This window comes from Micropterus salmoides, unplaced genomic scaffold, assembly GCF_014851395.1.
Source record: "Micropterus salmoides isolate LMB-PRFRI ecotype aquatic unplaced genomic scaffold, ASM1485139v1 Ms_hic_scaffold_18, whole genome shotgun sequence".
In the NCBI taxonomy this organism is placed as follows: domain Eukaryota; kingdom Metazoa; phylum Chordata; class Actinopteri; order Centrarchiformes; family Centrarchidae; genus Micropterus; species Micropterus salmoides.
The window spans coordinates 25,733,560-25,748,005 of NW_024040928.1; the positions used below are offsets into that span (position 1 = coordinate 25,733,560).

The window sequence follows — 14,446 nt, forward strand, 5'->3', positions numbered from 1 at the left end:
ACTCTGTTTTGTATCTATGCCAAACATTACACATCAGAGTACTTACAAAAATGCAATTTACAGTTCTCAGTCAGAGCTTCCAGTTTGCTGCATTTTATGACAAATATGTTCAAATATGTTTTCCCCTGTGCTTTTTCCTTCTCTGGACTTTATGTTTGTGTAATGTTAATGCTGTGTTATGATTTGAAGCAGCAAATCACAGAAAATAATTTCATAGGCAATTTAGATGAATATAAGATGGATCAGATTGTTCATCAGAATCATAATAACGATCACTAGGAACTACGATAATGAAAAGAGCGATAATGAAAAGAGCCAATCCTGAGTTCAGCAAACTGGACACTCTTTACTCACTGGTTGCACTAAAAGATTCTCCATTAAAATCAAAAACAGAATTGACGACAATGGACAACCTTGAGTCCAAACCCACCTCCAATGTGCTACTTACTGGTGAATAACACAGATATAAAGTTTAATCTTTACCGATGTTTAAGTCCTGGTTTGGTCCAGTATTCACAAAATATACATAGTTTGATGCATCAATTTGGTTTTGTGAAGCCGGGATCATGCAAGATAATTCTGGGTGAAGGATGACAGAGAACAAAGTTGAAGGACTGTTTGATATAAAGTTTTTATTGAAATGATCTTTGCCCCAGTGGAACAACTTCGTTTATGCTTAGTAAAAGGATTTTTCTATGTAAACTCAAAAGAGCTAAGTTATAAATTGCATCCATTAAAGTTTATCATTTACCAGGGTTTACAGTATGTAGGTAAAAGATACATCTGAGATTGTGTGTGTGTGTGTGTGTGTGTGTGTGTAAATATCTTGTTTTATTTATGTGGATACTTGGCCACAAATCAGTTTAGGTCCTGTTATATCAATACTAGCAGTGAGCAGGATGGTAACTGTTGCTAAAAGCTTTCCATTTGTGTCAGTGATGGTTCAGGTTCCCACATTTCTGCACATTAAGATGTAGTTCATTATATGATTCATGACAGCTGTGAAACTACAGTTATTTAAAGTCCAATATATTTTTTTTACCAAATTCACACACATAATTATGGAAGCTGAGTTTAACTACCATTAGCAAATAGCATTTTGTGTGTCTCCGTTCATCATTTTGAATCTAAACACATGGTTTCCAATTTATTAGATACACCTTCCTAAAACTAATACAACAATTTTGCAACACATCCTGCCATCTTGTTTTTCAGTTTTTCTTAAAACTGTTTTAGTTCATTCAACTTCATAGCTATATTGGAGGCAGTATTGCAGTAGTTGTTTTCCCCACCCCACTCATATCAATGATGGTATACAGTGAGTACTTATTTGCCTCCCTGACTTAAGCTTATTACCTAGTGCTAGATTATGTGTGGATTTATTATCGATCAGGTCATTAGGTTAATTGGCTGTCCTTTCGAGGGCAACATACATTCATGAGGTTGGCGGATGTTGAGGACAGTGCAGCATCCTGAGGAGCCTACAGGCAAAGAGAGAACATACAAAGTCATAGAATCAAGATTCAGACTGAGACACTTCAAGCGTGAAAAGGCTAATCAATGAACAATGCCACTGTTTTCTTATCTACGTAACTTAAGTCATTCCAGTTTAACCTTCGTTCCACATGTGTAAAGAGTTGCCATATCTGCTTTCCACAGAGTCATTCAATGAATCCAGAATGCTGCTGACCAGGTTATAGTTCATAACAGCAAACACACTGCTCCAGTTTTCAGTGTCTCTTTCCTCTAAGGTATATATTGGACACGACTGTTAGACCAGTCATGTTATCAACATTACATGCTATAGAATTACGTCAGTTTGACAAAATATTGCTTAAAATTCAGCTTTACCACAAGACAATGACCCCAAAACATGAAGGTCCAACAGTTTGTATTGTGTGTGAATCATCTGAAGGTTTCGATACAAGAATCTGCAATTAGTTGAATTTAATGTATTGTTTGGAGGTTAAATTGAAAATAGCCACATAGATTAAGGCAATACATCACAGATTAAATTGGTTATAAAGCTAGTAAGTTTCCGTTGTGTCTGACTGAGCTCAGTTACATCAAGTTACAAAGGCAAACATGTAACTTTAAAAAAATAAAAGTTAAAGATTCATTATGTAGAAAATGTATCTCAAAATAATATCTTCAAAATCATTTTGATGGTGCACTGACTTGTAATAGGGAGAATGGCTTCTCTGTCATTGCCTCCGCGGGCCCAGACCACCTGGTATTGCACTACTTAGCATTGGAATAGGATGTATTCCAATGTTACATGGTGGTACGATGCAGTTTCTTTGGAAGAAGCTAGGTTGGTATCCTAAAGATGGATATCATGGTAGAGGCTGCGAGGAAGCAAAGAAGATAGAGACCAGTCAAGAGTAAATATTGGCCTGGCTTTTACTTTTTGGCATAAGCTATAATAGCTGGAAGGAGGCAATTCAGGCAGCTCCAGGAAGCTCAACCTGCCTAAGGAGCTGCTGCCACTTTTACACAGCCAGCATCCAGTCTGTCCTCTGTATGTCCATCACTGTCTGGTTTGGATCTGCCACCAAAAAGGACAGAAGCAGACTACAACGGACAGGCAGGACTGCAGAAAAAAATCATTGGTGCCAACCTGCCCTCCATTCAGGACATTTCCAGAATCAGGAAATGGGCAGGAAACATCCCTGTAGATCCATCTCACCCGGACACAACCTGTTACAACTTCTCCCCTTTGGTAGGCGCTACAAAGCACTGTACGCCAAAACCAACAAACTCAAGAACAGCCATCACTCTGATGAACAGCTGACTCACAGTGTCAGGAATAACCCAGTAACTCTGCCACTAATCAGCCACCTGTTTACTGGCTACCACTTATTAATTAGTCATCATTCTCTATTCACACCTGTTCATACTGTTCATATTGTCATAATGTATATACTGTATACCAAATCCACTTACCTCATGTACATAACACCTGCACATAATACTTATTTATTTATTTATACAGCATTCTTTGCACTCATCACACTGTGTACATGTATGCTTGTACGTGTATGTGCACCTGTATATAACACCGACCTCCGACATGTACATAATAATAACAATAATGGTAATAATAAATTACTCCTGCATCCTTTGCACTCTGCTCATTGCACTATTGCACTATTGTCTCAATCTGTCTGTTTTGTGCATAGCGTGTATATATGTGTTCTCTATACTGTAGCCTGTTTGATTTAATTACTGTGTTATTGTGTTATTGTATAAGTAAGCACATCGTGAGCATTTTACGATCCAGAGTCATATTCCTCGTATGTGTACACTGGCAATAAAGCTGATTCTGATTCTGATGTTGGCGAAAGTTTTGTGAAATAAAAGGTTGCAAGACAGATGATGAGCTGGCCTTCATTCTGTTGGACTAGAAAGTAATATTGCTATGTCTTGTATTGTAGCACTTGCTTGATTTTTGGTGTTAACAAAGTCAAAAATCAACAAAACACATGCATGACTGGGTCTGAGTTAACTGCTCCTGATTAAACTTGACCTCATTCCTTCAACCTCTATACAGACTTAATTACTCTCCCTTTCTGACCACATTTCAACATTACGAAATGGCACATGAGATAACAACAGTGCCAGCCTGTCTTGATAAACTCTAACTACAAACAAAGCACTCTGTTCTGATTGGTGCTGATAACAACTACTTTTAGTGGGTGAACTTTTCCATACTTCAGCCCTACCCTTGGGCTAGGCTGTTGGCCTCACTGTCAGCTACAAAAGGGACGTCTCCTTACCTAAACACTCACAAAGCTAACAGCAGCAGGACAGGAAACTTATTTTATCTGTAAACTGTCAGCATTTTCTGTAAACGTCATGGGGATATTGGATGTTTTTCTCCAGTCCTCCAGTTCTCTCTCCCTGTTGGGGGCTCTGTTGGTCCTGCTGCTCGTCTACCTCATCTCATCCTCTAGCTTCACCTCCCAGGAGGATGGGAAAGATCCTCCAGGACCAAAACCACTTCCCCTGCTTGGGAATCTGCTGCAGCTGGACCTCAAGAGACCCTACCAGTCATTACTGGAGGTGATGATAAGAGTAGTTTTCTTGTACAGTAGTCTTTTGTTTTTACCTTGTTTTCTTTCTCCTTGTGTTTCTTATAAAAGAAAATACCATGTTGTTTTGCTCCTGTTCTTAGCTTTCCAAGAAATATGGGTCAGTGTTCACCGTCTATCTGGGACCCAAGAAAGTCGTGGTCCTGGCTGGATACAAGACAGTGAAGGAGGCACTTGTTAATCATGCTGAAGAGTTTGGAGACAGAGATCCAATACAACTTATGCATGATGCTAGTAAAGGAAATGGTAAGGAAAGACAAAAACTGAGCTCTTTCCAAATGATCATCCTTTTCATGTTTATAGCCTTTACCCAATTTCAGCTACTTAGTTACCATATTTTGTTGAACTACTTCATCTCAGGGGTTTTATGGTCCAATGGTGATTCGTGGAAAGAGATGAGGCGCTTTGCCTTGACCAACCTGAGAGACTTTGGGATGGGCAAGAAGGCTTGTGAGGACAAAATCATTGAGGAATGTGACTATCTCCTTGAAGTGTTTAAGAAATTTAAAGGTAAATGTCTTTTTATACCCAACTGTGTGAAAAACAACATTTCTGGCTTCAAAAAATATCAATCCTCATAATTTATATATTTTTCTCTGTTTCCCTTGTTGCAGGAGAAGCTTTTGATACAACTCAACCAATGAACTATGCAGTCTCTAACATTATCTGCTCAATTGTTTATGGCAGCAGATTTGAATATGATGACCCAGAATTTACGTCCCTGGTGGATCGAACAAACAGAAACATTCAGCTTGCGGGCTCCCCATCAATACAGGTGTCATTTCATATATTTATTAAACTTTCAGCATTGGGGTTTTAATATACATAATACATAAACTGTGTTAACTGAATAGAAGAAATTAGAAAAATTTTCACTTACCTGTTATTTTACAAACTGATTTATATTTTTTAACAGGTGTACAACATGTTCCCATGGATCTTTAACTGGGTTTCTAACAGGAAGGAAGTCCAGAAGTTGGCCGGTGCCAATATTAAACAGAACTTACAGCTGTTCAGTCGTTTGAAAGAGACCCTCAATCCACAGATGTGCAGAGGATTTGTGGATGCCTTTCTGGTCCGAAAGCAAAATCTGGAGGTTTGAAAGTGTATTATCATCATCATCATCAAAATTGCTATTATGCTCATTGCTATTAAGATTTAAGAAGATTTAAGGTTTGCCAAATTATGTTTACACTAACATGTAGACTTTGGAGTCCCATGTTTGATTCCCACGTTTGAGTGTGATGCACAGCGTCCAATTAAGAAACCCAACATTGGAGCTTTTTAACTTTTTAATTAATTCCTAACTGTAGCCAAAATGATAAAATTAAGTCCAGTGCTGTTGCTGGGGGTCTGGTGAGAAGCCAGTGACTCCAGTGAGTGCTGGTGGATCAAGATGTCATGTTACACCCTTCCCAGCCCAGAAGTTTCATTGTCAGTGAAAATGAATGAAAAGCAACTCACAGAACCGTCACATAAACCAAAAAGTCCCCCAAGATTCTCCAAGTAGTCCTTCAAAGTAGTGTAAAGCATGAAACATTTGGATCCAATTTGTTTGAATAACTGCATTGATTCGTATACCTGCAGGAATCTGGGATTACCAACAGTCACTTCCACGATAATAACCTTATGGCATCTGTCATGAATCTGTTTGCTGCCGGCACTGATACAACAGCAACTACGCTGAGATGGGGACTTCTGCTGATGGCCAAGTATCCAAAAATACAGGGTAAGGAGCCTAAGACACCCACAACAACAGTCGAAGCAACAATAAGTGCTTTACCAACAAGTTCATAATCTTCATGAATACAAAAACCTTTCATCTTCCAGACCAGGTCCAGGAGGAGCTGAACAGGGTAATAGGAAGTCGTCAGGTGCAGGTTGAGGACAGGAAGAACCTGCCCTTCACTGACGCCGTCATCCACGAGACACAAAGGCTGGCCAACATCGTCCCCATGGCACTTCCTCACAAAACAAGCCAAGACATCACTTTCCAGGGTCACTTCATTAAGAAGGTTAGACTGAATGAAACGTCTGGTATGGAGGACCCAACCTGACTTGGAAGAATGTATTAAATAGTAAAAAATATTAAATCAAAAACTAAAATTACATATTTAAATGATGATATGAACCTTTGGGGACAGTAAATAATGTGAAATACATTTTTTAAATTTCCGTGTCATTTTTTTCTATAATGTACAGATTTCATAGATTTAATAGATTACATTTTAAAATCAATTACAGGGAGTGAACTTACAGGCAAATTAAAATGTTTATTTCTTTTCACAGTTGAACTTGATAACTTTTATTCAGTGTCAACATAAATCTGAATTATCGGTACAATTTTGGCACATTTATATTTAATCTTTCATAATGATACATAATAACGCAGTTTTTTAAGTCATTGATTTGTTAGCATTCTAACTTCTACATTTATTCATTCATGGTTTTATCCAAAGCGACTTACAATTGCTATATATGTCAGAGGTCGCACGCCTCTGGAGCAACATTAGTGTGAGCTGGGGACTGAACCCGGGTCTCTCACACCAAAGGCATGTGTCTTATCCATAGCGCCATCACCACCCAACCACCAGAAAGTAGTAACTTATTTCTGGGTTGTTTTGTACTTTGAAAAGTATACTGTTGCTTAGCACATTAACAGCTTTTCAATTTGTGTATTTTCTACAGGGGACCACAGTGTATCCTCTCTTGACTTCTGTCCTGTATGATGAGAGTGAGTGGGAGAGCCCACACACCTTTTATCCTGCCCACTTCCTGGACAAAGATGGAAAGTTTGTCAAGCGAGATGCCTTCATGCCTTTTTCTGCAGGTTGGTCAATTTAGCCATCACTTCTTGACGTTAATGTACATGCAGAGGACATGAACATCTTCCTTTGTTGTCTCTTTCAGGCCGCAGGATTTGTCTTGGAGAAAGTCTGGCCAGGATGGAGCTCTTCATCTTCTTCACCACCCTCCTGCAACACTTTCGCTTCTCTCCTGCACCTGGAGTTTCAGAGGATGAACTGGATCTGACTCCACGTGTGGGCTTAACCCTCAACCCTTCACCTCATAAACTGTGCGCTGTTTCCTGTATGTGATCTGTAGTAGCTTGAAAATGCTGCTTTGACTATTTTCATGACTTTAATTCAGCTACATTCAAGAAAGTACAGTAGATTATATAATTTGTACAGTGCTATATTCCATGTAGTGCAACAGCAATGAACATGTTCAATATCAACTAAATGTTCACTCTCCAGTTGTTCCTTCCAAATCATAAACTTGTTGTAAATGCAGATAGGACCAAATTTATTGTGTTTTCTCCATTTGCTAGTGTCTGACTATCATTCCGTTAAAAATTTAAATGGTCTCCACACCCATCTTGCTGAGCTGGGGATGGTTGTAAGACATTTGAAAAGTGTTCAATTTCTCCAATCAGGAACACGTTACAAATCACCTGACTTACTCTGCACATGCTCAGTTTAGTCCTTATCCCAGATGGGGAATAGTAGCACCATGTGGCAGGCACAGCCAATTATAAAAGATAAAAAATAATTTTGAGGTAAGAAAGTATTTTTATATTACTAATAGCATTGCCTGCTTTGTAGCTGATCAAACTTAATTCATGTTTATTGTGTGTCTATGTAGATCTCTTTCATGCAAGTTGTTAGTGCTAATGTTGTAGCTGTAAGCTACAAGGTAAGCTAGTTAAAAAAAATGTTCATTTGTATTTATGTTTTCTTTTAATATTTGTATGTGTCTGACACCCACACAATAAAGTTTGATTGTTTTATATTTCTATGTTTAAATCCCCTCCCCGTGGGAGGAATGTACATGTAAAAATCTGTACATTCTTGATTAAAAGCCAAGTGAAATCTATTTTCCCTTTTGTCTCCTCAATTCGTGGGTGTTTCCAAAACGTCTCTGGTGAATCGACTCGCAAACATCGGAATGCACAGATCTGATTGGCTGAGCAGCGTCACAGGAGACGAAAGGAGCACATGTGATTAGTCTGTGGGTGCTTCTCAAGTCTCTTAATTGCATCCACGTTTCCCTCACTTGCGTCTCTCCATGCATCCACGATGGCCGGGACTAAGACACAAGGCAACCAGACAGGAGAGAAGGGACGAGGATGTGTTTTTAGAGACATGAGACGTCCTTTCCTCCGAGGCGTCACGTGAAGCGACATCCGTTTCTGATGACAGCTGCAGCTGATCACAGATGGATCAGCTGTAAGTCGGCTCAAACAGCTGGAGAGACTTTTGATGGAGTTTGTGTATACATACATGTGCACTGTGTTGGTACTAAGGTCTCACAGTTATCAGTGCAAAGCAGCATGATTCCCTAGGGGTGGTGTAGTGGATAAGACACATGCCTTTGGTATGAGAGACCTGGGTTTGAATCCACTGTGAGACACCAATGTGTCCCTGAGCAAGACACTTAACCCCTAAGTGGGTTGCTCCAGAGGCGTGCGACCTCTGACATATAGAGTATAGTAATTATAAGACACTTTGGATAAAAGCGTCAGCTAAATGAATAAAATGTTACCTGTTCAACAAACATCTGCACATGAATAATTATAGGTTACTGTATGTCCTGCTCAGAGGCACAGGATCATTTCTACTGGCACAATGCTGATATTATCTGCATTTATATTTATTTATTCTGATTGTAAATTCATTATTGAATAATCCAGAATATGATCATGATGTCTTGGGATTTATTCGCCTAAATGTTTCAGGGAAATTGAAATGATGTAACTTGTATCAAAGTTCACGTTCAGTTTTTGGCTTTCCGTTTATTTCCTCTTCTGATATCCTTTAACACTACTGCATACATTTTATTTGCAAGTCACATTACTCGTCACCGATTGATCACCGCATTCCATCATATCAATCCAACGATTTTTTAGCAGCGTGTTCTTTCATACTTTCGTCAGCTGATTTTACTCACGGAGCCGCTGGCTGCTTTCATCAGATGCTTTGCTCACTTCATTAGACACTTTGGTGCAGTTTAGTTTAGTTTTACCGTCGTCTGTTTAGATGAAACACAGGAATGACCAGGCTGGTCCGCCTTTTAGTGACCTCTGCTATATGTGCTTTGCCAACACAAAAATCATCTTCATGAAAACAAAAACATTCTGTCTCCCAGACCAGGTCCAGGAGGTGCTAAGCAGACGCAGGGCGAGGACAGGAAGAACATTCCTAGAAACGTTATTTAACATTTACTTGGTCCTGGGTGTGACCCATCAATCCACCACATTCACCTCCTTACGCCAACTTTCTCACTTTTTATATTACATCACCCGACTTCCTTCTTTGCTACCGTCGTACGGACACTAGTGGTCGCCGCCAAAGTAAACGTTAATAAGGGTCGTAGTAACTTGCTTGAACAAACAACCTTTATGGTTGTTTTTCTGATGAGGACTGTCTGAAATGTAGGTCTATCTATCATTAGTAAAATCTCACAGAGTTAACTGTCCACAGGGAAACGAAGTTAACCAATGCCTTAGCGGCATCAATTTGTTTTAAAAGTTTTTTCCCCGGTCCTCTAGTTCTCTCTCCTTGTTGGGGGCTCTGCTGCTAGTCTACCTAATCTAGTCTTCCTTTTTCAGCTCCCAGAAAAACGAGAAGGAACTCTTAATTATTTTAGAAGGATTTTTCTGAGTTACATTTACATTAATTCATTTAGCTGATGCTTTTATCCAAAGCGACTTACAAATGCTATATACAGTGCCTTACAAAAGTATTCACCCTTCTTGGCTTTTTACCTATTTTGTTACATTACAGCCTTCAGTTCAATGTTTTTGTAGTGGACCAACCAGCCTCTCACCTCAAGAGGGAGGTGAGGTCAGATAATGCCAAAAGGGGGGGAAGTTTTCCTCCCCTGGAGTTGGCCTTTTGACATGCAAAAACCAGAGACATCGCCTGGGATTTGGTAAGGATCTGCAGAGACTCAATCAGACATGCATCGCTTAAGGACTGTGTATTCAAAGAGCCTTAGTGAACCCCTCTCGCCGTAAAGGTGTCACTGGAGACATTTAGCAGGACAGCAAAGGACAGCCACGACTGTGCCACACCGACCCCAGCAACAAGCAGGCAAGAACCCCAGTAGCCAATAGGGGTGGGACCCAACCAACCGACGCACCAAAAAAAAAATAAAATAAAATAAAAATAAAAATGACCATCCAAATGCCAGTTGACAACACAATGCCAATGGAACGCAAGAAGTGTAACCCGCGGAAGAGCAGCGCCCGGGCCGACCGTAGCACGCACACAACGTAGACCAGTGCTCCCCCCCACCCAGCACCCCACCGCCATGTAGTAAACAACCAAAACACCCAAATGCCATGCAATCAACATCAATTCCCAAGTACGAGCCCAACGCATGCACTGCATGAGCACAGTGACACCCAATGCCCAGCAGTGTGCGAGGTCGGGCAAACAAGAGAGAGAGAGCGGCAGAACACGACAGCGAAAGCCAGCAGAGAGAAACACCAGCAGCAAGTCCCAGCCCGGCAGCAAACGCACCGCGCAGGTCACCGTGCACCCGCCAATAAAAGTCCGCCGTCCCCCCAACCACCGGAAAAACTAAGGCCGCACGCGCCAGCTAACATCCCCCATGCTCAGCATGTCCCCAGGCCGCCGTGCAACACCAGCCAAACCAACAACAAGGCAAAATCATCCAGCTCAGCTACCCGTCAAGGGCCGAGAACTCCAGGCACAAGCCCAGAATAAACTGGAGCACAGCCCTGCCCCGCACCCACACTGCACATCCCGAAAATTAACTATACCTCAGTATCCAGAGGGGTCCAACAACTGGCCGACAGAGAAATGGGGAACCATGGATCTGAGGCCAACGAAGCAAACCATGGACGCAAACTGGTCCCTCCAAGCCAACGAGGAAATACCTCCCCCGGACTCCAATGCACAAACTAAACGCCCAGCAGCCATCCAGAGACCCTGCACAGGGAAAAAGCACAATGCATCAAGATACCGACAATCGCCCTACAATCCCACTGCAGCCCTCCAAACCGCAACCGGATCAACCCGCGCAGCGCCCGGAGACCCCCACCCCCAGTAGCCAGGGCACCCCGCGACCTCCCAAAGTGTAAAGGACCCCCGACCAAATGTCCCGGGGAAAGCTGCACCCCAGAAAGCCGTGCTGGGAAGCTCCCCTCCCCAACCAACAAAAACAGCGAGACACTGTCTCTCTCTCTTGTTCTGCTTGTTCTCTAGCCATCTTCAACTGCGCTTCGACACACGCCCAGCGTGCCCCATCTCCCGAAGAAGTTCGACCCAGCGCAGCGAAGGCTCTTTGTTCGTTTCAAGCCACACACGCAAAGCGCCGCGACCTCTTCTTTTCCCTCGTTTCCAAGCATCTTACTTGTTTTTCTTTTCTTTTCTTTTGTTTGTTAAAAGTTATCAGACCGTTAAGTTACACTAGTAACTAGTAAAGACGGACCTCCGGAGCAATTCCCTGGCAGAGAAAGTGATGGGCCGACGGTTCTAAGCCGTCCTAACCGAGAATGCACGGAACTCCGCCAGTGTGAGGCCGCTGACCAGCAACCCGGCTAGGAGAAACGACAAGCAGTAAGACCAAACCAAGGCATTCTGTGATCAGTGATGTCCAATAGTTGTTAATAGATTATCTTTAACCCCTTTGAATCAAATTCTCCCCACAATAGAACCCCACATTCTCATTGTTTAGCTATTGTTCATTTCTTTGATGTATATTTAACCGCATTTATATCCACCTTCAGTTATTTAATAAATTTCACCGTTATCACAGGAATTGTGTGTGTGTGTATTGTCTACCTACAAGTCCCTGCCACGGGAATTTACTCCTTCGATATGAGACTGACTTAAGATAGTTAAGTGATTATTAACTAACTGATCACTAGTGAAGAATTGTATAATTATTAAAACGCTACCCAGAGGTCCGGAGACTCTGGGTGAATTAAATCTCCGGTGGTGCCCCGCGAAACGAGAGATTTATGAATAAATATTCTCTGAATATTAAAATTCATAATCTTGTATTAATTCTCATAAGTTTATTAAAAACATAAGTAGACATGTTATATTTTTTTAATCTGAATTTTATGTGATGGATCAGAACACAATAGTCTAACTTGGTGAAGTGAAATGAGAAAAATATAGGCCTATACATAAAACTATTTTTTTGAAATATAGAACTGAGCATTGGCATGCGCATGTGTATTCACCCCCTTTGTTATGAAGCCCATAAAAAGCTCTGGTGCAACCAATTACCTTCAGAAGTCACATAATTAGTGAAATGATGTCCCCCTGTGTGCAATCTAGGTGTCACATGATCCGTCAGTACATATACACACCTTTTTTGAAAGGTCCCAGAGGCTGCAATACCTAAGCAAGAGGCACCACTAACCAAACTATGCCATGAAGACCAAGGAACTCTCCAAAAAAGTAAGGGACAATGTTGTAGAGAAGAACAAGTCAGGGTTAGGTTGTAAAAAAATATCCAAATATGCTGATTCCCAGGAGCACCATCAAATCTATCATAACCAAATGGAAGATCATGGCACAACAGCAAACCTCCCAAGAGATGGCCGCCCACCAAACCTCAAGGACCGGGCAAGGAGGGCATTAATCAGAGAGGCAGCACAGAGACCTAAGGTAACCCCGGAGGAGCTGCAGAGTTCCACAGCAGAGACTGGAGTATCTGAACATAGGACGAGAATAGTTGGGCTTTATGGCAGAGTGGCCAGAAGAAAGCCATTACTTTCAGCAAAAAACAAAAATGCACATTTTGAGTTTGCGAAAAGGCATGTGGGAGACTAAATGTATTTAGCAAGGTGCTCTGGTCTGATGAGAATAAAATTGAACTTTTCAGCCATCAAAGAAAACTCTGTCTGGCGCAAACCCATCACATCACCCAAAGAACACCATCCCCACAGTGAAACATGGTGGTCGCAGCATCATGTTTTTCAGCAGCCAGGACTGGGAAACTGGTCAGAGTTGAGGGAAAGCTGGATGGTGCTAAATACAGGGATATTCTTGAGAAAAACCTGTACAACTCTGTGCGTGATTTGAGGCTAAGACGGAGGTTCACCTTCCAGCAGGACAATGACCCCCCCCAAACACACTGCTAAAGCAACACTTCGTAGTTTAAGGGGAAACATGTAAATGTGTTGGAATGGCCTAGTCAAAGCCCAGACCTCAATCCAATAGAAAATCTATGGTCAGACTTACAGATTGCTGCGCAAACATCCAACTTGAAGGAGCTGGAGCAGTTTTGCAAGGAGGAATGGGCAAAAATCCCAATGGTAAGATGTGGCAAGCACAAAGAGACTTATCCAAAAATGACTTGGAGCTGTGACTGCCACAAAAGGTGGCTCTACTAAGTATCGACTTTAGTGGGGTGAATAGTTATGCACATTGACTTTTTCTGTTATTTTGTCCTATTTGTTGTTTGCTTCACAATAAAAAAAAAAAAAAAATCTTCAAAGTTGTTGGCATGTACTGTAAATTAAATGATGCAAATCCTCAAACAATCCATGTTAATTCCAGGTTGTGATGCAAGAAAACACAAAAAATGCCAAGGGGGTGAATACTTTTAAAAGGCACTGTATGTCTGAGGTCGCACGCCTCTGGAGTTAAGGGTCTTACTCAGGGACGGATTGGTGGATGTATCGCAGTGGGGGATTGAACCCCGGATCTCTCACACCAAAGGCATGCATAATAATAATAATAATAATAATCTTTATTTGTAGAGCACTTTTCCAAAACAAGTTACAAAGTGCTTTAACAAGTGTAAAGACAATAATACCCAAAAGACAACACAAAAATACAAGATAAAAGCAATAAAACATTGAAAAGACTAAAATACACGTTTAAGAAATATAAAATAAGTAACGTAGTATACACTGAATTCTCCTACCATCTTTACCTGTGACTTTACCCCCTCTGGCAGCCAGCCAGCCCCCTCTCATGCCCTCTCTCTCTCTCCCCCCCCCCCCCCTCTCCCCCTCTTTCTCACTCCCCCTCCTCCCAGTTGTAGGTAGCCAGGTGTAGTGAGCTAGCATAGTTATTGCAGAAAGTTGGCTAACAGAGGGTCTTCATTTTATTTGGTTTAGTGTGCTGTTCATTTTCATTATGGCATCTATGCGTCGCACTTTCATCTGCCACCGTCTTATATACAGTTTGCAGCATGCATTTTACTGACGGCCGTTTTACCAATGCATCAGCGGAGGAACCCCCCCCCAAAAATAAGCGCGCCATAAAACGTAGTGGGTGTTATCGTGTGCAGTGCGTGTCAACAGCTGATACGCGCACATTAGTTTCTATCATGGGTAAGTAATAGCTACTCCTGCAAGA

General features: G+C 41.4%; 1 protein-coding gene across 1 annotated transcript; it reads left to right on the plus strand.

The window, feature by feature from the left end:
* Positions 1 to 3,750: 3,750 nt before the first annotated feature.
* Positions 3,751 to 7,970, plus strand: LOC119908703 (cytochrome P450 2K1-like). Its single transcript, XM_038726542.1, has 9 exons — positions 3,751 to 4,065; positions 4,178 to 4,340; positions 4,455 to 4,604; positions 4,709 to 4,869; positions 5,011 to 5,190; positions 5,682 to 5,823; positions 5,925 to 6,109; positions 6,783 to 6,924; positions 7,005 to 7,970. Exons 1-9 carry the CDS (start codon positions 3,859 to 3,861, stop codon positions 7,190 to 7,192), a joined length of 1,518 nt encoding a protein of 505 aa, XP_038582470.1. The 5' UTR covers positions 3,751 to 3,858; the 3' UTR covers positions 7,193 to 7,970.
* Positions 7,971 to 14,446: the final 6,476 nt, after the last annotated feature.